Genomic DNA, 24859 nt, shown 5'->3' with positions numbered 1-24859 from the left:
GAGGGGGGAAATCACCAATAAAGCTGCTCCTTTTTTAATATCTTTCATTTGAGTTTTGGGTATGAAAAATATTTAAATAGAAAGCCTTTTTTTTTTGAATGGGGTCTTTTACGGCGTGAATTCAGGCACAATCCAGAATAATAAGATTTCAATATAAATATCTAATATGGAGTGCATAATTATTATTCCATTTCAAAAAGAATGATCTAGTTTAACTTGGAATGGAGTTTAATAAAAGAAAGAATATTTATTTAATTTTGTGGTTCTAAATTAAAGTTATGTCAAATGTATCAAAATGTCCTTTAATCGTGTGTCATAAACATGTCATGTGGAAAGTTAAAGTTAAAGTGTTGTCAAAAAAAAAAGAAAGTGATCATTTTTTTAAGCAGGTTAAAAAGAAAATAATTTTTTTTAACGGATATATTTTAAAAGGAGGGAGGGAGTTGTAACTTAAAATGAAGTTTAATAAAATAAAAAAAGATTTTGTACTTCTGAATTAAAGTTATATCAAATTTAAACTATTATTTAAACGTACCACGTGAAGAACTAATATTAAGATATTTTTTAAAAGAACATTTTTTTAAAAAAAACACAGAAAAGAAAAAATAAATTATTCTTCTTTAAACGTATTTAATCATTAAATTTCCACTTGATAGCAAAGTGTGCCAATACACGTGTTTGGTGCAGGCTGATGTGACACTGACAATGACTTTCCAATCAATAGTAAAATTCTTCAAAAATGAGATGAAAACTTGTATTCATAAATAATACTATGATATAATTTGGCCTCCAAAGAAAGAGGATACAGCATAGCCATGGATACACCAGGAACATATGTATGTCATGGTCAAGAGGAACCAATAGCTTCCAATTTATTACCTTCCATGTTGTCTCAAATTCCAGTAATTGATATGGAAATGTTGTTGGCTAGTGATCATTCACAACTTGAAAAACTTCATCTTGCTTGCAAAGATTGGGGATTCTTTCAGGTATATATATATACACACTTTAATATAAAAAAAGTAAGTAGTTATGTTATTGATGTATTCTTGGTTTACATGTTTAATCTAGCTCTCCTTTAAAGTTTATTTCATTCATAATTTATTCAATCCTTCGAAGGTATATACACTAGCTACTAGAATTTTCTATTATAATAACATAGTTTTTTTTTGAAATTCCTACTGAAAAATGCATGGTGAAACTAATTATCATTAAAATAGTAGGAAATTTTTTAATCTATCTATGTAAAATAATTAGGAGTACTATTTTTCTTCTCGAAGAGAATTGAATACACTCTAAAACTTGCCACGAGATATTAATTTTGTTCTCGAACTATTAATAATTTTAAACACATAATTGTTCTACTTGACTAACTAAACCTAAATGCAGCCTTGATCTACTATAGAACACAAGCGATCTCAAACTCTTTTTAAAGAATGAAACGATGATCAAAGATAAAACTATTAATTTGTGTCAGTTACTAAATTATTTATGAAAATAGCCACTAAGCATTTTGTCCGATAAAAATAGTGTTTTTTATGACTTTTATATTTAGATGATGAATCATGGAGTGAGTTGTTCACTATTAGAGAAAATGAAATTAGAAGTCCCAAGGGTTCTTCAATCTACCTATGGAAGAGAAGAAAAAGTTTTGCAAAATTGAAGAAAGTATGGAAGGATATGGAGAGGTTTTAGTGTCATGTGATGAACAAAACATAAACAGGTGGATAGGCAAACTTTACATGGTCACTCTTCCTATCCATTTGAGAAAACTCCAATTGTTTTCCAACCTTCCCATCTCATTAAGGTACACATCTCTCTTTCTCTCTCTCTAAATGACAATAATTGTATGGATGAATTGTTGATGTAATTTTTATTAGGTTTAAGTCGTTAGCGATTCTCTAAAGTTATTCTCATAATTTATTTAAATATCTCAATTAAGGTTAGTATCTATTTGATACTCTAATATTAATAAATATGTAATTATTAAACACAAAATAACAATAAACTTTTAAAATGAGATGTGTGTAATGCATGCACACAATCTTTATAAATCAACCAATAAAACTTCAACATGTGACATGGACCCAATCTAATGAATATTTAATTTTTTTTTAAAGAAGTAAAAACTCATTAATAATCCAAAAAATTGATCAGCAAAATGGAGAAAAAAAAAACCCATCCCCACCCAAACCCACCAACCCACCTTTCTTCTTCTTCTCTTTACCGGCCATTTGACAATAACAAAAAGAAGAGAAAAAAATACTTTCCCCCACCCGCTCCCCGAATCCATCCACCTACTCATTTGTCTTATCTTCTTTTTCTTCGTCTATAGTTACTTGTCATTTTCTATTCCTTTGAAATGGTTAATTTTTTTTCTTGTAATAAACTACAAGCTATTGAAATCAAGTCTAATGTAAATAGTGAAATAAATTATGAAGCACGATTAATTAATGGAGTGATTATTGAGATTTTTTATGAAAAATAAATCGACGTTGATAAATTATTTCAAAATCGACAATGAAGAGAAATCAAGAGGATTCAAATGAATTATATTAAATGTTCTAATATCATTTTAAATAAATAATTGGAAATTTTTGTTGATTGATCGAAAAAAATGGACAGAAATTACTTTTATCATTTCGATGTTCCATTTTTTTCTTGTTGCAAATTCGATTAACTGTCACGACCCAAATCCGGGCCGCGACTGGCACCCACACTTACCCTCCTATGTGAGTGAACCAACCAATCTAAACCTTAACATTTCAAGGTAATATCAACATAAAGTAATGCGGAAGACTTAAACTCATTAATAAAATCAATAACTATTATTATTATTATTCCCAAAATCTGGAAGTCATCACCACAAGAACATCTACTTTAAACTACTAATTCTAAGAGTTTCTAAGAAGCTAAAAATACATAAGAAGCTAGTCCATGCCGGAAGTTCAAGGCATCAAGACTTGAAAAAGAAGATCCAGTCCAAGCTAGAAGCATTAGCTCACCCTGAATTTCCGATGTAGTAAGACTGGCTTGAGTTACTGTTGAGTCAAAGATGACGGCACGTTTGCTGCACTCCACAAATAAACAAGAAGAAAACAATAAAAGTAGGGGTCAGTACAAAACACGGGTACTGAGTAGATATCATCGGCCAACTCAAAATAGAAAACAGTATGTATTAAGAAATATCATAAAATCAACTAATATCCTTAGCATGCAGCATTTACAGTTACCATAACCCTTGGTTACAACACCAAGCACATCAATGAGGACTCACACCTCCTCATCATACTCATTTGGGAATTTAGTTCATTAGATTGGATATATTAACATATTTCAAGATTCATTATCTTTATTCCCCTCGTGTCGGTACGTGACACTCCGCTCCTCAATATATTATCCTGGTGTCGGAACGTGACACTCCGATCCTCATTCTATCCTGGTACCGGAACGTGGCACCCGATCCATATTCTATCCTGGTGTCGGAACGTGACACTCCGATCCTCATATACTATCCTGGTACCGGAACGTGGCACCCGATCCATATTCTATCCTGGTGTCGGAACGTGACACCCGATCCTCATATACTATCCTGGTACCGGAACGTGGCACCCGATCCATATTCTATCCTGGTGTCGGAACGTGACACCCGATCCATATTCTATCCTGGTACCGGAACGTGGCACCCGATCCTCTATACTATCCTGGTACTGGAACGTGGCACTCGATCCCCTAATCTCACTACTTTCATTCATCAAGCCTTCTTTTATACCAAGGCATCATCATTAACAAAGTAGATTAGAGTTTCTTTTCAAGATTTGGGATTCAATAGCTGCATCATGCTTATTTATTCATAATTACATAATCACATAATTCATGCAAGCATACAATTAAACATATAGAAGGGTTTACAATACTACTAACACATATCATTCACTATTAAGAGTTTACTACGAATAGCATGAAAACCATAACCTACCTCCACCGAAGAATTGAAATCAAGCAAGTTAATCCTCAAAGCTTGGTGCTTTCCTCTTCTCTCGATCGTTTCTCTCTCTCCCTTCTTGTTCTTTCTGTTTTCTTATTCAAACCCTCTTTCTTTTACCCAAATTAGTATATAATTAAGAATAAAAGATGGCAATAATACCCCACTAATTAACTTAAGGTTACCTCTTTTAACCCCCAAGAATTTGAGTTATTAATATAAACCCACGAAATATATAATTATAGCAGGAATAGTCCAAAACGCCCCTTTAAAACTTAACGAGAAATCCGACTCCAACTGGGATTATGCAAACTGTGACGGGCCGTCGCGCCTGCGACGGTCCGTCCTGCTGTCCGTCGCATAGTTCAGAAACTTGATTTTGGGTGAATGGCCTGTGACGGTCCGTCACACCTGTGACGGTCCGTCCTGCCACTCCGTTACGAAGTTCAGAGAGTCGATTTTCAGTACCCAATTTCAGATTTTCTTAGTGTTTTGAAACGAGACCCTGCGACGGTCCGTCGTGCCCTTGACGGTCCGTCGTGGGGTCCGTCGCTTCTGCCAGTTTTTCCAGAATTGATGTCTGTTGCTCAAAACGACTAAACAGGTCGTTACAATAGATACCAATTTACCCATCGTTCGTCCCCGAACGATCACAAGAAGGAAAACAAGGGAGAAAAGGAGTACCTGAATCTTTAAACAGATGTGGATATCTTTCTCGCATATGCGCCTCCTTCTCCCAAGTGGCTTCTTCAACGGGTCGATTCTTCAATTGCACCTTAATGGATGCAATCTCTCTTGACCTCAACTTGCGAACTTCTCTATCTAAAATAGCAACAGGCTCCTCCTCATAAGACAAGTTCTCATCAAGCAAAACTGAATCCCAACGGATAATGTAGTTTCCATCCCCATGGTATCTTTTCAACGTCGACACATGGAATACCGGATGTACTCCGGACAGCCCTGGAGGCAAGGCTAACTCATAAGCCACCTCTCCTACTCGCTTAAGTACTTCAAATGGTCCAATGTACCTTGGACTTAGTTTACCCCTTTTTCCAAATCGCATCACCCCTTTCATGGGCGAAACCTTCAACAAGACTTGTTCACCTTCCATGAACTCTAGGTCTCTAACCTTTCGATCTGCATATTCTTTTTGTCTACTTTGCGCCGCTAGAAGCTTTTCTTGAATACACTTCACTTTCTCTATCGAATCCCTCAAAAGGTCAGTACCCCAAGGTCTAACCTCGAATGCATCAAACCACCCAATGGGAGACCTACATCTCCTCCCATACAATGCTTCAAATGGGGCCATATCAATACTTGAGTGATAGCTATTATTGTATGAAAACTCCGCTAAGGGTAAGAAGCTATCCTAATGGCCACCAAACTCTATCACACATGCACGAAGCATATCTTCCAACACTTGAATCGTTCTCTCAGACTGACCATCGGTCTGAGGATGAAACGCAGTACTAAGGTCCAACCTAGTACCCAATTCCGCATGCAATGTTTTCCAAAACTTAGAAGTAAACTGCGTACCTCTATCTGATATGATGGATAGTGGAACCCCATGCAATCGCACCACTTTCGAGATGTAAAGTTTGGCTAACTTCTCTGCATTGTAAGTCACCTTGACCGGAATGAAGTGAGCAGACTTAGTTAACCTATCAACAATTACTCAAATAGAATCAAACTTTCCCAATGTCTTGGGAAGACCAACCACAAAGTCCATTGCAATTCTCTCCCACTTCCATTCAGGAATGGGCATTCTCTGAAGTGTTCCTCCGGGCCTCTGGTGTTCATACTTTACTTGTTGACAGTTTGGACACTTGGCAATAAAGTCAACAATATCACGCTTCATTCTACTCCACCAAAAGTGTTGCTTTAGGTCACGATACATCTTGGTTGCACCCGGATGTATAGAATACCTTGAACTATGAGCCTCTGTCAGAATAGTGTTGATCAAATCATCGACGCGGGGTACGCATACCCTTCCCTTGATCCTCAAAACACCTTCCTCATCAATTTGTGCTTCCTTAGCCTCTCCTCGCAATACCTTATCTTGAATTCTGCGCAGTTTCTCATCATCAGACTGTCTTCCCTTAATCTTGTCAAGGAAGGAAGATCTTGCCTCCACACAAGCTAAAAGTCCTCCCTTCTCATTTACTTCTAATCTCATAAGGTCGTTAGCCAGAATCTGAACTTCTCTAGCCAATGGGCGTCTAGAAGCTTGAAAGTGAGCTAGACTTCCCATGCTTCCCACCTTTCTACTTAAAGCATCGGCTACAACATTCGCCTTCCCCGGATGATACAAAATAGTGATGTCGTAGTCCTTCAGTAGTTCCATCCATCTCCTCTGTCTCAAGTTCAAATCTTTCTGAGTAAAGACATAATGTAGGCTACGATGATCCGTATAGATCTCACACTTAACCCCATATAAATAGTGTCTCCATTGCTTTAATGCAAACACTACCGCAGCCAATTCCAAATCGTGGGTTGGATAGTTACGTTCATGCACCTTTAATTGCCTTGAAGCATATCTGCACCCAAACCAGAATAGGATGCATCACAATAAACAATGAAGTTCTTACCCTCTACTGGCAAGGTAAGGATAGGTGCGGTAGTCAACAAGGTCTTGAGCTTCTGAAAGCTTTCCTCGCACTCATCCGACCATACAAATGGAACATTTTTCTTAGTCAAGTTCGTCAGTTGGGAAGCAATAGAAGAGAATCCCTTGATGAATCGGCGGCAGTAGCTAGCTAACCCAACAAAGCTCCTTATTTCTGACACATTAGTAGGTCTTACCCAATTCTTCACTGTCTCAATCTTAGAAGGATCCACCATCACTCCATCCTTAGAAACCACGTGCCCCAATCTAGCCAAAACTCACACTTAGAGAACTTGGCATAAAGCTTTTTCTCCCTCAACATTTCCAATACCATTCTCAAATGCTCTTCATGTTCCTTCTTGCTCTTTGAGTATACCAATATATCATTAATAAATACGATCACGAAGAGGTCCAAATATGGCTTAAAAATCCCGTTCATCAAGCTCATGAACGCAGCAGGGGCATTCGTAAGACCAAAAGACATCACTACAAATTCGTAATGCCCATACCTCGTTTGAAAAGCAGTCTTTGGCACATCCGTTGCCCGTATTTTCAATTGATGATAACCGGATCTCAAGTCAATCTTAGAGAAGACACAAGCACCTTGTAACTGATCGAACAAGTCATCAATGCGGGGAAGAGGATACTTGTTCTTTATGGTTACCTTGTTTAGTTGTCTGTAGTCTATACACATTCGAAAACTCCCATCCTTCTTCTTTACAAACAAAACCGGAGCACCCCAAGGAGATGCACTTGGTCTAATAAAGCCTTTGTTCAATAACTCTTGAAGTTGTGCCTTTAACTCTCTTAACTCTGTGGGAGCCATTCTATAAGGGGGTATAGAAATGGGGCGTGTGCCCGATTCGAGATCGATACAGAAGTCAATATCCCTATCTGGTGGCATACCAGGAAGATCTGCAGGGAACACGTCCAGAAACTCACGGACTACTGAAACCGACTCAATCGAAGGCATTTGGGTAGTGTCATCCTTGAGATGTGCCAAGAAAGCTAAACACCCTTTACTAACCATTTTCTTAGCACGAAGAAAGGAGATGATACGCACCGAATTGGAAGTGTAGTCACCCTCCCACACTAACGGATCTGTCCCAGGCTTGGCTAACGTCACCGTTTTAGCATTACAATCCAAGATCGCAAATTGCGGAGAAAGCCAAGTCATACCCATAATTACATCAAAATCATCCATTTCTAAGATAACCAAATCTACATAAGTGTTGCTCCCCACAAAGTTCACCAAACAAGACCTATACACTTTTTCAACTACCACAGACTCACCCACCGGAGTAGAAACACGAATAGGCATATCAAGTAATTCACAATGTAAAGTTAGACCATTAGCAAATGAGGAAGATACATAAGAAAATGTGGATCCAGGATCAAACAATACAGAATCCATGCAATCACAAACCAAAAAATTACCTGTGATGACAGCATCAGATGCCTCAACTTCAGACCGCCCAGGGAAAGCGTAACAATGGGCCCTATCGTTCGTCTGTCCGTTGCCCCTACCTTGTTGTGATGTAGTGGCTCCAGTTTGTCCATCACCTCGGCCGTTTTGGTGACCACCATTTCCTCGACCACCACGTCCTCCAGAATAACGGCCTCTGCCATGACCACCTCTACCTCTAACATTTGGAGGTCTGTAACTCTGTTTTGGACAATATCTCTTAATATGTCCAATCTCCCCACATCCATAGCACTCTCTGGGTTCATGCATAGGTCTCTCAGAGAAGTGTTGACCGGTCGGAGGTGGACCCCCAACTACAGTCTGTAGTGAAGACTGAATTGGTCGGACTGAGTAACTTCCCGACCCTGTCCTCTAGTGTAAGCACCATTAAACTCACCTCCCTTTCGAAACCTTTTTGATGTCGATGTCGGGGTGAAGTCGTCTGGCTTCACTCCTTCCACTTCTATCACAAAGTCTACCACCTCTTGGAAGGATTTTGCCGTTGCCGCTATCTGTAAGGCCGAAATCCGCAATTCTGACCTCAACCCCTTCACAAACCGGCGAATTTGCTCTTGTGGACTGAAACACAGTTGGGTGGCATACCGGGATAATGCACGAAACTTAGCCTCATATGCATTGACCGACATCCTACCTTGCTCTAGGCTCAAGAACTCATCCCTTTTCCTATCCCTCAAAGTTCGGGGGATATACTTCTCCATAAACAAGCTAGAGAATGAGGCCCAAGTCATAGGTGGTGCCTCTGTTGGTTGACACTCAATATGTGACCGCCACCACATTTTGACGTTCCTTTGAAACTGATAACTCACGAACTCAACACCAAACCGTTCTACTATACCCATCTTGTGTAGTAGCTCATGACAGTCAACCAGAAAATCGTAAGCATCCTCAGATTCCGCACCCTTGAAGACTGGAGGTTTCAATTTCAAGAACTTACTGAAAAGTTCATGCTGATCATTTGTCATTATAGGCCCAGTAGTCAGACGAGGAAACGTGCCTATGTCAAATGAGACATCCATGCGGGGAGCCATAGTAGCCGCATGTTGTACCTCCGGAGCCTGAGGTGCTGGTGCAGAAAACACTGGGGGTGTCTGACCCTGATCAGATAACCCGCTAAGATAAGCCAGAACCTGATTGATCATCTCTGGGGTAGGTTGGGGTGGCAATCCTTCATTCTGCACTTGTTCAGTTTCCCCATCCTCCCCTTCTCTTATTACTTCCTCAGTCGGTGGAGGAGTCACTGCCCTAGTATCAGATGGGCTAGGCGCTCGTCCTCTTCCCCTAGAGGACGTCCTCCCACGACCTCTACCACGGCCCCTTGCCGCTGTTCTTCCTCGAGCCACAGCCCCAGTGGCTGGCTCAGTTGTTTCTTGTTTGGCCGGTGTTGGTGTTGGCGTAGTCGTTGCTCTAGTTCTAACCATCTGCGAAAGAGAGTGAAGATGGTCAGATACCAATTCGTATCGCCTAGATACCAATTGGACTCAAGTAGTAGCACGAAAGAAAGAATGAAAGAGTGAAATTTTCCTAAAGTCTTATAGCCTCTCAAGGAAAAGTAAAGGCGTCCCCCTACCGTTCCTTAAGACTCTACTAGACCTGTTCTTGTGTGATGAGACCAACGAACCTAATGCTCTGATACCAAGTTTGTCACGACCCAAATCCGGGCCGCGACTGGCACCCACACTTACCCTCCTATGTGAGCGAACCAACCAATCTAAACCTTAACATTTCAAGGTAATATCAACATAAAGTAATGCGGAAGACTTAAACTCATTAATAAAATCAATAACTATTATTATTATTATTCCCAAAATCTGGAAGTCATCACCACAAGAACATCTACTTTAAACTACTAATTCTAAGAGTTTCTAAGAAGCTAAAAATATATAAGAAGCTAGTCCATGCCGGAAGCTCAAGGCATCAAGACTTGAAGAAGAAGATCCAGTCCAAGCTAGAAGCATTAGCTCACCCTGAATTTCCGATATAGTAAGACTGGCTTGAGTTACTGTTGAGTCGAAGATGACGGCACGTTTGCTGCACTCCACAAATAAACAAGAAGAAAACAATAAAAGTAGGGGTCAGTACAAAATACGGGTACTGAGTAGATATCATCGGCCAACTCAAAATAGAAAACAGTATGTATTAAGCAATATCATAAATTCAACTAATATCCTTAGCATGCAGCATTTACAGTTACCATAACCCTTGGTTACAACACCAAGCACATCAATGAGGACTCACACCTCCTCATCATACTCATTTGGGAATTTAGTTCATTAGATTGGATATATTAACATATTTCAAGATTCATTATCTTTATTCCCCTCGTGTCGGTACGTGACACTCCGCTCCTCAATATACTATCCTGGTGTCGGAACGTGACACTCCGATCCTCATTCTATCCTGGTACCGGAACGTGGCACCCGATCCATATTCTATCCTGGTGTCGGAACGTGACACTCCGATCCTCATATACTATCCTGGTACCGGAACGTGGCACCCGATCCATATTCTATCCTGGTGTCGGAACGTGACACCCGATCCTCATATACTATCCTGGTACCGGAACGTGGCACCCGATCCATATTCTATCCTAGTGTCGGAACGTGACACCCGATCCATATTCTATCCTGGTACCGGAATGTGGCACCCGATCCTCATATACTATCCTGGTACCGGAACGTGGCACCCGATCCCCTAATCTCACTACTTTCATTCATCAAGCCTTCTTTTATACCAAGGCATCATCATTAACAAAGTAGATTAGAGTTTCTTTTCAAGATTTGGGATTCAATAGCTGCATCATGCTTATTTATTCATAATTACATAATCACATAATTCATGCAAGCATACAATTAAGCATATAGAAGGGTTTACAATACTACTAATACATATCATTCACTATTAAGAGTTTACTACGAATAGCATGAAAACCACAACCTACCTCCACCGAAGAATTGAAATCAAGCAAGTTAATCCTCAAAGCTTGGTGCTTTCCTCTTCTCTCGATCGTTTCTCTCTCTCCCTTCTTGTTCTTTCTGTTTTCTTATTCAAACCCTCTTTCTTTTACCCAAATTAGTATATAATTAAGAATAAAAGATGGCAATAATACCCCACTAATTAACTTAAGGTTACCTCTTTTAACCCCCAAGAATTTGAGTTATTAATATAAACCCACGAAATATATAATTATAGCAGGAATAGTCCAAAATGCCCCTTTAAAACTTAACGAGAAATCCGACTCCAACTGGGATTATGCAAACTGTGACGGGCCGTCGCGCCTGCGACGGTCCGTCCTGCTGTCCGTCGCATAGTTCAGAAACTTGATTTTGGGTGAATGGCCTGTGACGGTCTGTCCTGCCACTCTGTTACGAAGTTCAGAGAGTCGATTTTCAGTACCCAATTTCAGATTTTCTAAGTGTTTTGAAACGAGACCCTGCGACGGTCCGTCATGCCCTTGACGGTCCGTCGTGGGGTCCGTCGCTTCTGCCAGTTTTTTCAGAATTGAAGTCTGTTGCTCAAAACGACTAAACAGGTCGTTACGTCAACAGATTTGATTTTATTTATAAAAAGTGAAAAAAACGAAGAAAAAAACGGAGTTTGAAAAGCTTAATATGAAGAAGAAGAAGACCATTGGTATGACCATTGGGTGGGGTTGCTTTCTTTATAGGTTAAAAACATGTTTTTCAAATAAAAATATTTTAGTTATTCTAGTTAATGATTAGGGAAAAAAAGTAAAGTTTATTTTTTAAAAAAATTATTAAAAAAATTGAAAACATATTCATGCACTACTAGGCAGTGAGATAAACTTGAATTGATACATCGACATTTTGTGTTTAATAGACATGTTTTAAATATTTAAAATGTTTAATAGGTATAAACTTTAGTTAAAATATTTAAATGAATTATGCGGACATCTTTAAAGAGCTGCATATGAGTTAAGTCTTTTTATTATTATTAATTATTATGACCTATCTATCTCTATTCATTACTTCATTTCCTATTAAGTAGTAAAATTTTCAGATTATACATACCCATTAAAGAAATGTTCAAGAACATAATTTAAAATTACATTTTCTACTATTGCTCTTTTTGATTATTTTCTAGTTAATCTAAAAAGTAGAGAGTTATTACTTGAAGAAGGTTTGAAAAACGTAGAACTTTATTAAGGGTAAGACAAATATGGAAAAAAATATTTCTTTAGATTTCGAACGATAAAAAATATCTCGATATACTTAATATAGATTAGAAGAATTAACACATAACTCATACCCCTCCGTTCCTATTTATACACAATATTAACATATAAATGACACTATTTTTCATATTCTATCTTTGCAAGTTATTAGTCTGAATTTGACCAATATAGAAAAATTAAAATAAATTCATGTTCTGTCAATTAATTAATCAAAATAAATTTATTTATGTTCAATTATGGAAACTTGACTTCAAAAGTATACTAAATAGGGGGTTCAATGGTAAATTTACTTAATATTATAAGGGGCGTGAAATTTATATTGTGACATATAGATAGGAACGGAGAGAGTAATAAAGCACAAACCTTCTAGTCAATGTTCTCTCAGTTTAATAATTGTTATTCACTATTAACTGGATAAAATAATAAAATATTACTCTCTATATCCAACAATAGTTATCCACTATTAACTTGACATATCTCTTAAGAAACGATAAATAGAAGGGTAATTTTATTACATCATCGTTCGAATATACTCCTAGCAAATATAATTTCTTGAAGAATTTAATAGGAAAACGGCTATAATTGTTAATGATGAGGGAAAAATATTATTGGACATGTCAAAATAATATAGTGGACAATTATTGTTGGGCGGAGAAAGTATTATATTACCTTTTGAATATATTAAATTCAATAATTTGGAAAATGTATTAAATATTAAATACTCCATCCATTTCATTTTATGTGAGGTGCTTTGATTTGATATGAAATTTAAGAAAGGAAAGAGAACTTTTAAAACATATAATCTAAAATAAACAATTTCATGTGCTATAAATCATTTTCATCAAGGATAAAATAGACAATTAAAATTAAAATGTTACTTGATATAGTATTATGATATTCTTTTAAAACTGAACTAGAAGAAAATCAGTCATATAAAATTAAAAAAGAAAAAATAATATTTAATTTAAAAAATGAAACAAATAAAAAATAATTAATTTTTTAATTTAATAAAATATTTTTAATATAATAGGTAAATAAAAATGGACAATATATTTGTAAATCATAATGATATTTCTGGGATGTTCGCTAAATATTCCTTTGTTCCCCCACTACCCATATACAGAAAAACCAAACGACTTTTCGTCGTTCTGCTTGTGTCCCATCTGTCCACTACAATTTTTTTGGTACTGGCGTTCTTATCTTTACTGCACTATTTTATTTACGGAAAAGATTCAAAAATATTCTTAAACTATTAGAAATAACTCATATATATTCTTAAACTAAATTTTGGTTCAAAAATATTTTTTTGTTAAAGTATTGGGTCACTTTTATCCTTACTTTTAACAGAGATTTGTTAAGTGTCACGTGGATGCCATATAAGCGTCAAACAACCTCACCTCCACATAGACTCATAAAATCTTAATTACTATTTTTCCATCATTTCTCTAATAAGATACAATTTTCACCCATTCTTATTTCTCTAAAACATAATATGATTTCCCTTTCTTTCTCATATACGATTTTCCCTCTCTCTTATACGATTTTCCCTAGTGTTTCACAAATTTCCTCAGCATTTAGTAATCTAATGGTATTAAATACATCGAAATAGTCGTCAGTAACATCACTCATCAGTAAGTAATTGTGCAAATGAAACTCAATCGCATAAACAAAAAAGTAGAAGCAATAACTAGTTGTTTTCGGTACTAAAATCAAGAGCTGATCACCTAATAAGTAGTTTCAAATCGTAATTCGTATCATTAGCAATTGGAGTACCAATGTCAAAGGAAGAGTTGACTTGGAGAGAATTGGCGGACATTGTTGGTGATATATGCTTCAGGAGAGCGGAAGTTGAGAGGTAGGAAGGGAAGAAAGTGAGGTTGAAGTTGGAGTTTTGAAGATGGCAGCCAATTGAATGACGTCCATGAGAGGAAATTTGTGAAATCATAGGAGATATCGTATATGAGAGAGAGAATATCATATAAGAGAAAGAAAGGAAATCGTATTATGTTTTAGAGAGATAAGAATGAGTAAAAATTGTATCTATTAGAGAAAAGAGGGGGAAATTAGTAATTATGAGTCTATGTGGAGGTGAGGTTATTTGGTGCTTATGTGGCGTCCTTGTGGCGTTTATGTGGCACTTAACACACCTCCGTTAAAAGTAAGGGTAAAAGTGACTCAATACTTTAACAGAAGGGTATTTTTGAGCCAGAATTTAGTTTAAGGGTATACGTGAGTTATATCTGATAATTCAAGGGTGTTTTGAGTCTTTTCCTTTTTATTAATAGTAAAACAAATATTCTATATTTTGTACTTTATTTATTTGAAATAATAAAAAGAATTCGGTCTATTTTTTAAAATTTATTTTTAAAAAATTATTTTATTCTTTTTTATAGCATTTTAATTTCAATTTTTCACTAGCATATTTAAGGCCACAAGAATAAAAAAACATTTTTATACATTTAATATAATTTTCACTTAGAATTACAAAATTTTAAAAAAATATTATGTTTAAACTTTGTTTCAAGTCAAACTCGATAATATGTTAAACGGAAAAGGGCCTAAAATATCCTAAAAGTATTGGAAATGGTACAAAATTACCCTCCATCCACCTATTGGCTCCAAAATACCCTTCCCACCCACCTATTGGGTCCTAAATACCCTAATCATCCACCTTTTGGTTCAAAATTGACTACTTATTTAACGATTTTATATTTAAACTATTTAATTTTTTTTTAAAAATACGTGGTGCTCAACTATATGTTATAATTTAACTTATTAGTATAATTTATAAGTCATTCCTCTACCCACCCCATTAATAATTAAATCCCTCTAAATTAATGAACCCGTCACATTATTAATGCAAGCTACTGCCAATTGAGTGTTTTTAAAAATTATAGAAGTAAATTATCATACATTCAAGTAGCTAAATAAAAATAACCAATAAACTTAAAAGTCTGACTATGTTTATGTTAATTATTCTTACGTCTCAATTATGTGATGTTACTTCATAGGTAACTTTTTTCAAAATAATATATTAAAGTTTTAAAACAAATCATAAATATTTATAAAATTATATTTTAAAAAAAAGTGCATGAATCAATTCGGGATGTATTACTTCTTTAACGTTAATCATAAATTTCTAATTCTATTTTGAAAGAAAGTGTCCTCCTAAATAAGCGGCTCAACCTAAATTTAATTGGGCTCCGATTCGGAATCGAATAATTTTGAATGTCATTTTCTGAAATCTATAATTTCATCGTGTTTTAGTAGTGTTTATGAAGATTTTGATATTATAATTGGATTATTAATTGGGTGAGGTTTAGTTAGTAATAAGTGTGTAGTGGGTTGGTTTATAAATTATATTAATAAATTATAATTATAATCAATAATTGAACGCTAAGTATTTTATAAAATATTTAAAGAGTTTAATTTTAAAACAATTAAAAAGTGGTCAATTTTGAACACAAATGTGGATGACAAGGGTATTTTGGAGCCAATAGGTGGATGAATAGGACATTTGGGAGCTAATATGTGAATGAAAGGTAATTTTGTACCATTTTCAATACTTTAAGTATATTTTAGGCCCTTGTTTGTATTTTAAATGGAGAAGTAATTATTATCAAACCCTATAGATTGATTAACTATTAGAAGGTCATCATGACATGGGCCATAGTGTCAAGCACCAAAACTTTATCATAGCATATTATTTTTAAATCTTTTTTTTTTGGCTCGTTTCATTTTGTCTACTATATATAATAGATATTTAGTTTTACTTATTTAGTTTAATAATTACAAAAAAATAGCATTTATTATTTGGAAAAAAAATTAAAATACCAGTTTTTTAATTTTTTAGTGGGACTCTTTAGCAATAAGTTCATTATTTATTAAAATGTCATTGTTTTAATCTGTTAAAGATTTTGTTATGTATATTTATTATTATTTTGAAAAGAGTATAAATAATTAATAACATAATAAAGAAAATTATGGGGAAAAACTTAATTTTTTTTAATTTGGTAAAATGAGATTAAAAATAATATTTTAAATAAGATAATTTTTGAATTTCAACCAACAAAGTTACGTTATCATAATTACTAATCATCATTTTAGTATAACTTTAAGTAAGCATACTTTTTTTCCCATTACTCTTAAGTTTTTTCATCTTTTATTTTTTGGTTTATAATTTGCAAATTTTATTTCCTATTATATGCGTTTGGTTCCAATATCGACATGATTTTTTTTCCTCAAATTTACAATATTAACTTTTAACACTTCATTGAAATTAGGGAAAAGGGTCTGATATACCCCTCAACTTTGTCATTTAGAGCTAATATACCCTTCGTTATAAAAGTGGCTCATATATACCCCTACTTGTAAACAAATGACCCACATATACCCTTTTCCTCTAACAGAAATGAAAAAAAAATAATTTTAATCTAAATTTTTATTATTTTTTTCTAAAAAATATAATCCCATATGAGTAAATTTAATTCTTGTCAAACGTATTTTTTTTGAATTTTTTTGTTTTAATGATTAATTTATAATTATTGTTTTGATAATCAAATTTATTTATGTTTCACTAATATTCTTGTAAAACTTATTATAGATGACCAAATTTTTTCTTCGAATACGAAATTAAATTACAATACACCAAAAAAATAGTTTAATTTTTTTTAAACTGAGGAATGAAAGAAAAAACAAGAAACTCAAATAATTATAATAAAAGAAGTCAAAAAATAATTTATGTATGAAAAAAATTAGAGTATACCTTGAACTTTGATAAAATAATCATATATACCCCTAAATAATTTTTTAAAATAAATTAGAAGTAACAAATATAAATTTAAAACTAATTTTTTAATTTTCGTTAAATAAAGGGTATATGTGAGCCATTTTGTAACAGCAGGGGTATATGTGAGTCGTTTGTATAACGGTAAGGGTATATATGAAACACTTTTATAACGAGGGGTATATCAGCTCTAAATGACAAAGTTGAGGGGTATATCAGACCCTTTTCCCTTGAAAATATTGAATCTATGTAGAATTGAGTCGATTGATTTAAGATTTTCGCGGGCACTGAAGAAGATTTTAGAATGAAAAAAAATACAAAATTTGTTGGCAAACAAAGTGAGATTGAAATACAAAGTGAGCACAAAAAATCAAAAACTTGTTGGCATACATTTTAAATTAATACAAAATAAATAAAGAAATACCAAAACTTGTTAGCATAGAAAGTGAAAATGAAATACAAAGTGATATTTTAATACAAAGCGAGCACAAAGAGAAATAAAAAACTTGTTCGCATAGAAAGCGAAAATAAAATACAAAAGGAGATTAAAATACAAAATGATATTGAAATACAAAGTGATTACAAAAAAATAGAAAATTTGTTGGCATAGAAAGTGAGAATAAAATAAAAAGTGAGATTAAAAATACAAAATGATTTTGAAATTCAGAGTGAGCACAAAAAATACAAAAAATTTTGGCATATAGTTAGAATAAATATAAAAAAAATACAAAATTGTATGAAACCTAATTTAGAATAGTATACAAAATTATGTAAAACTATTTATCTACCATCCTATAATATAATACAAACTTAATCATATAATTAACTTGAAGTGAATACTACCTACAATTAGATACAAGTTATACTTAAAAAACTCAAATTTAGAAAGATACCACATGAATTTTGTAATTAATACAAAATGCAATAGATCATAAAAACAATGAAGAATACAATATGAAAATTTAAATACAAATACAACATGCTATAAAGTTATTCTTCGTCACTTTGATCTTCAACAATTTCGTCAACCTCTTCAGCACCCATAATTTATTTATTTATTTTTGAATTGTTGATTTCATTAGTCGGGTGGGTAGGGTCATGTTGAAATTCAGATTTTCCCTCTTCACAACGAAATCTACACCATAATCAATGATTTCAAAAAGAAAATAAAAATAAATTTCAGTAAATAAACGAAATTACCTTTGCCAAAAAAAAAATCTCTTGAATTAAACTAGAGATTTTGTTGAACAATTTGGAAGAACATTGAAGAAGAGGAGTTAGAAAACATTAAGCTAGCGTTTGGCCATAGATTTCCAAATATTCTTGGCAAATATTATTTGAGTGAAAATTTGGGTGAAATTTCACCATGTGTTTGGCCATAAAATTTGGGAAATATATTTCACCTTTTTAGAAAAATATGATTTATACACACAAGTTTTAAAAACTATCAAAACTAACTAAAAGTTTGTATTACAAGTCAATTGAATGTTTGTTACAACAATAACAAATAATGTCCATGACACTGAAACAATGTGGTAATTTGGAGTGAGTGCAACAAGAATTATTCTATACATCGTGAAGTAGATAAAGTACATGACTTTGTTACTTAAAGCCAATTTTTAATAATTTTCATCAACAATCATATCATTATTTAATATTCACTAAATATTTCATCACTATTTTGGTGTTCACGTAAAAAATGATGTAATACAACACAAACAAATACTAGAGAGGGTGTTTTTGTAAAAGATAAAAGATTAGGGTAAAATTTTAATTTTTAAAATATCCCAAATAATGATATTTGGCCCAAATACTAGAAAAAATTAGTATTTGGAAATTTGGGATATTTGCCAAATAATGACAAATTGTATGAACAAACATTATTTGCTAAATTTTTCCCAAATATTATTTGGAAAATTTATGGCCAAAAGGGCCCTAAAGGTGGGGGGAAAAGAATGTGAAATATGGAGAAAGAAAGTTAATGGGTAGTGGTTTAATTATTTTTTTTCTTTTTAAAAGTTCATTGATTTTAGAATTTGGTCGAATGTTGGAGTGTTTTAATAAATAAAGGAACATTTAAATAATAAAATCTGAATACAAAATATTTTCTAAAATATTGTTATTCTGATATTTTAAATAAATATTTTAAATAGTTGTTGTTTTAACTAATTATGTTATATATTATGACTTAACTGCTAATTTTCCCTTGATTTTACCAATGTGTTTATCAGAATTGAATTTATTATATTTATTACTCTTTAAGCAAATCAATAAGGTATAAATAAAAATGGATGGAGGAGGGAGTATTAAAATACAAAAATTTATTTGAAACAAATAATTATCCTTTTATTTGACACTAAGGATAAATAACTATCGTTGTTATACATACACATTTAGAAATGGATAAGAAGAAATTTACATGAATCACTTGGCCAAACCTGAATATCTTTTCACATTTAGTCATTGTATCCTTCACCTTCACCAAAAATAACATGAGATTTCTTAGGTATTTCCTAGGGATTGGAATGTCAAAATCCGGATTTGATTTGGATTAGTGATATACACCAGAGAAGGATCATACGAAAAAAATTTTATTGAGGCGTGAGGGATAACATGACTTGTTTAGTGTTGAACATATCGTGTGTGTGTGTGCGTGTTTTATGAAAAAATAAATGAAAGGTTGATTGAGCTTTCCATCTCCAACGTATTTTTGATGGTGCTAGTTGCAACCACAATTCTGGAAGAAGAAATTGAAGTGTGGCTTTTGACTGCCACTTTATACCACATACTTTTTACCCAAAAGATATATTGATTAATTAAATCTCTTTTGCTAGCATTGGTCGTAACAATAGGTTCAGAACCCGAATTTTAACATTTCAACCCTTAGAAAGTAGCTAAAACACACTTCACAAATTTTATCCGAAAAACTCTGGCATATACATAGAAATTTTATGGATTCGTACTCATGGGGTTCCAATCTTGCTTTTTTAAACCTCATAAAGAGACACACAAACATGTGTTATCCATACCACAGTAAGGATTATTTGTAGAATGAGACATGCACCCAGCCAAGTATAAAAGACTTTTTCATCCGTTTGAACCTCAAAATTATAATTATTTTGATTATCAAGGAGCAAAGATGAATGTCTTCACTTTTCAAAATAACAGTATAACACTAACAAATATTTATTGTTCCTCCTTTGGGGAAAGCAGTTGGTCTCTTAACTCCCTCAATGTTTATTACATCAATAGTGGCTTACTTATGGCCACAAAGCTAAGATCCTTCCGCCATCAGTTCGAGAATGATAAGACTATTTTTGTCAAAAAAAATAATCAAAGAACACCGATTTCTATGCTCTTACAATCAAAGGATACTCATGATTGTCTCTCCAAGGCCATTGTAAATGATATAAGAGTTGAAATCCATCAGATGTAACAATTTTTGGCTATAAATAGCCTCCCTCTCCATTTTGTAAGACATTATTTAATTTTCTTTCAAGAAACTCTCTCTCACTTAAGAAAACTTGAGCAGAGTTTGTTCCCTCTTTATAATCTTTAAAGAATTTAGTCCGCTCTTTGCCACATCAACGTCAAGATGGTAAAGGCAATCAAATAACAAATTTCAGAAAATAATTAAGACAATTGATAGGATACTTCATGTTAGGTTTAGAGGGATCTCTACCTAATTTTACACCCTTCGATCTGATGCTTCTACAATTCGTGTGGCTTAATCTCTTATGTTGAAAATCCTTTTTCTCAAATTTTATGAAGAGACACCTTAGAAGAATACTCAACACAATTGAAGGAACTTTCGAAAAAAATATTCAATATAATGGGAGAAGCATTAGGATTGAAAGGAGAAGATTTGTGTGAAGTTTTTGATGGAGGAGAGCAAGCAATGGCCATGTATTACTATCCTAAGTGTCCTCAAGAAGATGTTGTTATGGGGCTAAACCCCCATACTGATCTTGCTGGCTTGACCATACTTTCTCAACTAAATGAAGTGGAAGGTCTACATATCAAGAAAGATGGTGCTTGGATTCCAATTACACCTTTGCCAAATGCCTTCGTTATCAACGTTGGAGACATGTTAGAGGTAATCTACAAATCACTTCTTTAAATTGTTCAATCGTCTTTTTATATATTTAGTAGAAATAATAATGAGAGAAGGTGGGAAGAAAAACTTGTTTAATCTACACCATATTGCCACTGCAATGTACATTAACACCACTTTGGTTTATCTTATCCAATCTATTTGAAATGGTTATAATGTACATTAACACCACTTTGTACCTTATCAATATCTTTCTTCCACATTCCTTGTACGAGTAGTGAGAAAGTATAGAACATTCTTGATAACGTTTTCTTATTATAATTGAGTTCATAATATTCACTTTTTTCCAAAATTATATTTATGTACAGATAGTGACAAATGAAATTTATAAAGGTGTTGAACATCGACCAGTTCTCAATCCAAACAAGGAGAGACTATCGATTGCAACATTTTTTAAACCAAAAAGGGACTATTACTTAAGTCCAGCATCAAGCCTCATCACTCCTCAAAATCCTGTAAAATTCAAGCAAATTGGTACTGTTGCTGATTACTTCAAGGGATATTTCAGTCATAAACTTGTTGGAAAATCGTACCTTGATACAATGAGATTAAATTCCAACGACGAAGAGAATACGGATTAATGTAATACTTTGAATAATTGCATGATTTTAATTTGTTGGTACTAGATCCGAACACCTTAAGCGTGTTTGTATGTAAATAAAATTGCTCTCGAAGGTTGTAAATTACAACATTAATAATAAAATCTTCAATTTGTATGATTCGCCATTGGAATTGCAATACCTTAGCTTAGAAATTATGACAATGAAAATAGATTCAAAAAAAATAGTTATTATTATTTCTTCTAATGGCTGTGTCCTATTTATGAATGCAACAAATCAAACATCGACAGTAATTGAATTTACAAATTTTTGTACTGCTGCTCTTCTTATTTCATGCTTCTTTTTCTGCCATGCACGCAACAGACGTATTGTGTTACCGAGTAGAAGTAGTGCCATTAAGCCACACCATACTGTTATTCCAATGTCAATGATCTGACCAAGTGGTTCACTGTCCTTCCTAGGCGTGATGATGTAAATTGCTATGCCATAAGTGAGTGCTATTGTGGTAACTGTTGACCACATTATAACCATTAAACCCCACATAAAAAGTCTGCGCCTGAAAGGCAATCCACTTATCAGCAGCAAGATTGTGCTGAGAGAAGAGACAAAAGCAATGGTGTTGACACGAAGGAAATATCGATATGGTCTGGCATGATTATAAGCCATTACTGATTCCCCTGCTTTATATAATAAGGGTACTGTTCTCGGATCATCCAATTTTTCATTTTCTTGCCAAACACCTCCTGGAGGGTTCACTCCAGCTTGGAATGCCATGGTTGCAATGAGTGAGGCTACCACCATTACTGTCTCGCGTTTCTTTGAAAGCCAATCACCTTTTGATGGCGCCTGATTTCCTCCTAAATATGCTGGTGCTGAAGATACTGGAGGATCGTTATTTCCGCCAGAGTCATTGGGAATGATGGACATTGAAATATCTTTTGCTCTTAAACCTCCAGCTTCTCGAAGACATTCACCAATGGATAGATCATTCACGTCCCTACGACTCTGTACTAAGATATCTAATGATGTATTCCCATTTGCATCCATTGCATTCACATCAATTTGATGTGTCTTCAACAAGTACTTGACAGTCTGCAAGATTGATTGGTACGTGGTTTAATAACAACTACACTGCTTATAAGAAAATGAAAGTCGTTTTTCGAAGAAACAAAGTCATACCTCAATTTGCTTATCAGCAACAGCCAAATGCAGAATGTTGTGTCCATTACCATCCTTTGCATTCAAGAACTCACGGTCCCATTCGATCTCCATTAGAACCTTCAGAACCTCAAACTGATTATGCTTCACACACAAATGCAAAATGTTTTCTCGGTTGATCATCGTTCCTAGAGCTGCACGAGGCCTTACATGTATAAGTTCCTTAATGACTTCAACTCGACCTTTGATAGCTGCAAGATGAAGAGGATTTGCACCATCACGATCACAAGCCAGGCATATTTCAGGATTTACCAACAACAACATCTTAACGATAGCCAGATGTCCTTTGGCTGAAGCTATGTGAAGAGCAGATAACTTCCGCGAATCCAAATCAGCAGCAAGCTGAGGATTTTGAGCAAGAATTAACCTCACAAACTCGATATGACCACGCAGTGCTGCTATGTGCAAAGGTGTTTCACTGAAGCAAGTTAAGGCAAGTCTATCAAGAATTAGAACATCTTGTTCAAGTAATCCTTGTAAAACTCTAACATCTCCTTTAGCTGCAGCATCATAGAGTCTCTTCTCAGTATCCATCTTCCTTTATTAGATACTTTTTTTACAAAACAAAATTGGTTAATTTTATAGTTGCTGATATTTTTTTCTACTTATTGCATTGAGTCATAGTTGGAAAAGTCTTCCTTCAAATTTTAGACTTGTTTAAATGCTACTATTCAAAATGCTTTGAATTAATCCTTATCTTATTTCTATGGACAAACAAATAATTGGAAAAAAAAAAAGAGAAGCAAGAAATGTAACAACCATATATTTGACTGATAATGTCCTTTTCTGTTAGTACAAAATTTCCGCGAAACAATATGGGAAAGAGACAATAATTGCTCGAAAATGCATAGAATTTTCACGGATGGTGACTTAACGGTGAACTTCTTTTTTAGAATGTCACTTAACTTTGATGTTTAACTCGAACACATTCTTGAATGATTTTGCATTGAAATCAAAGTTAGAATAACTTTCTAGAGAAAAATTTATAGTTAGATAACTTTTGAATTAAAAATTAAAATTGGAGAGACATTCTAAAAAAAAATTCATAGTTGAATGATCAATTAAGCCTCATTTTGTTTTGAATTTTCTTTTGCGTGGTAGAATCAGTATCAAAAATGAAAGTAGACTTGATCCAATTAAAATATGGCAAGTCAAGGTCCAATTTCAAAATGAAGTGTGAATAGACGGTTCACTCTTCTCTAATGACAACATATGAACAGATATATAGAGGGAGTGTGTGATTTATCTATCAACTAAAAGTATTATTATTATTATTATTATTGAAACAGAAAATGATTATAAATTCTAATTGTTTTTTATGAGTTTGGAACATTCCACGCGATATTAAACCAATTTGACGAGAAAGTTTTTGTACAATCTTTTATTAGAAAGAAATACACATACGTCTCCTAATTAAATACACAGATATTTAATTATATGGATTCGCATCATTAAAACACATTTGAATACACTGGTTAAAGCCATGACTTTTATCTCACAACATTGCATGTTTAAGCCCAGAAACATAGTGGTGCTACGGCTATTCATTGCTAAGGTTAAAAAAATTAAATTAAATAGTAATTCGAATTAAACTGGTTAGGTTTAGTTTTTTTTTAATTATTTGAAAGTCAAGATTATTTGGTTTAGTTTGCTTTGGTTTTATTAAGAAAAATTCGCTAGAATAATCAAATTGAACCGAAAAATTAGATATATAAACTTTACTATTATTTATATATATTTTGTTAAATTTTAACTAATTTAAGTCTTTAACTTTACTATTTTCTCAAACCCAATATTTAAGTTTTAGCGCCACTATTACACAACTAAATTCAAGTCTATCAAATTTTATTACTTCAGTGTTTACCTATTCTATACATTTTTTTTTAATTGCATCATTTTATTCGTGTAATAAT

General features: G+C 33.8%; 2 protein-coding genes across 2 annotated transcripts; one reads left to right on the top strand and one right to left on the bottom strand.

Moving 5' to 3' along the window:
* Positions 1 to 593: 593 nt before the first annotated feature.
* Positions 594 to 21974, top strand: LOC101249194 (oxoglutarate-dependent flavonoid 7-O-demethylase 1-like). The gene is made up of 4 exons (XM_010326716.4): positions 594 to 989; positions 1556 to 1807; positions 20826 to 21150; positions 21477 to 21974. Exons 2-4 carry the CDS (start codon positions 1632 to 1634, stop codon positions 21747 to 21749), a joined length of 774 nt encoding a protein of 257 aa, XP_010325018.1. The 5' UTR covers positions 594 to 989; positions 1556 to 1631; the 3' UTR covers positions 21750 to 21974.
* LOC101248223 (ankyrin repeat-containing protein At5g02620) lies at positions 21938 to 23692 on the bottom strand. Its single transcript, XM_004245015.5, has 2 exons — positions 22908 to 23692; positions 21938 to 22820 (listed from the first exon to the last, which is right to left on the bottom strand). Exons 1-2 carry the CDS (start codon positions 23478 to 23480, stop codon positions 22005 to 22007), a joined length of 1389 nt encoding a protein of 462 aa, XP_004245063.1. The 5' UTR covers positions 23481 to 23692; the 3' UTR covers positions 21938 to 22004.
* Positions 23693 to 24859: the final 1167 nt, after the last annotated feature.

Source organism: Solanum lycopersicum, chromosome 8 (genome assembly GCF_036512215.1).
Source record: "Solanum lycopersicum chromosome 8, SLM_r2.1".
Taxonomy (NCBI): Eukaryota; Viridiplantae; Streptophyta; class Magnoliopsida; order Solanales; family Solanaceae; genus Solanum; species Solanum lycopersicum.
The sequence above is the reverse complement of the archived record's forward strand: the minus strand, read 5'-3'. Positions and strand labels throughout refer to the sequence as shown.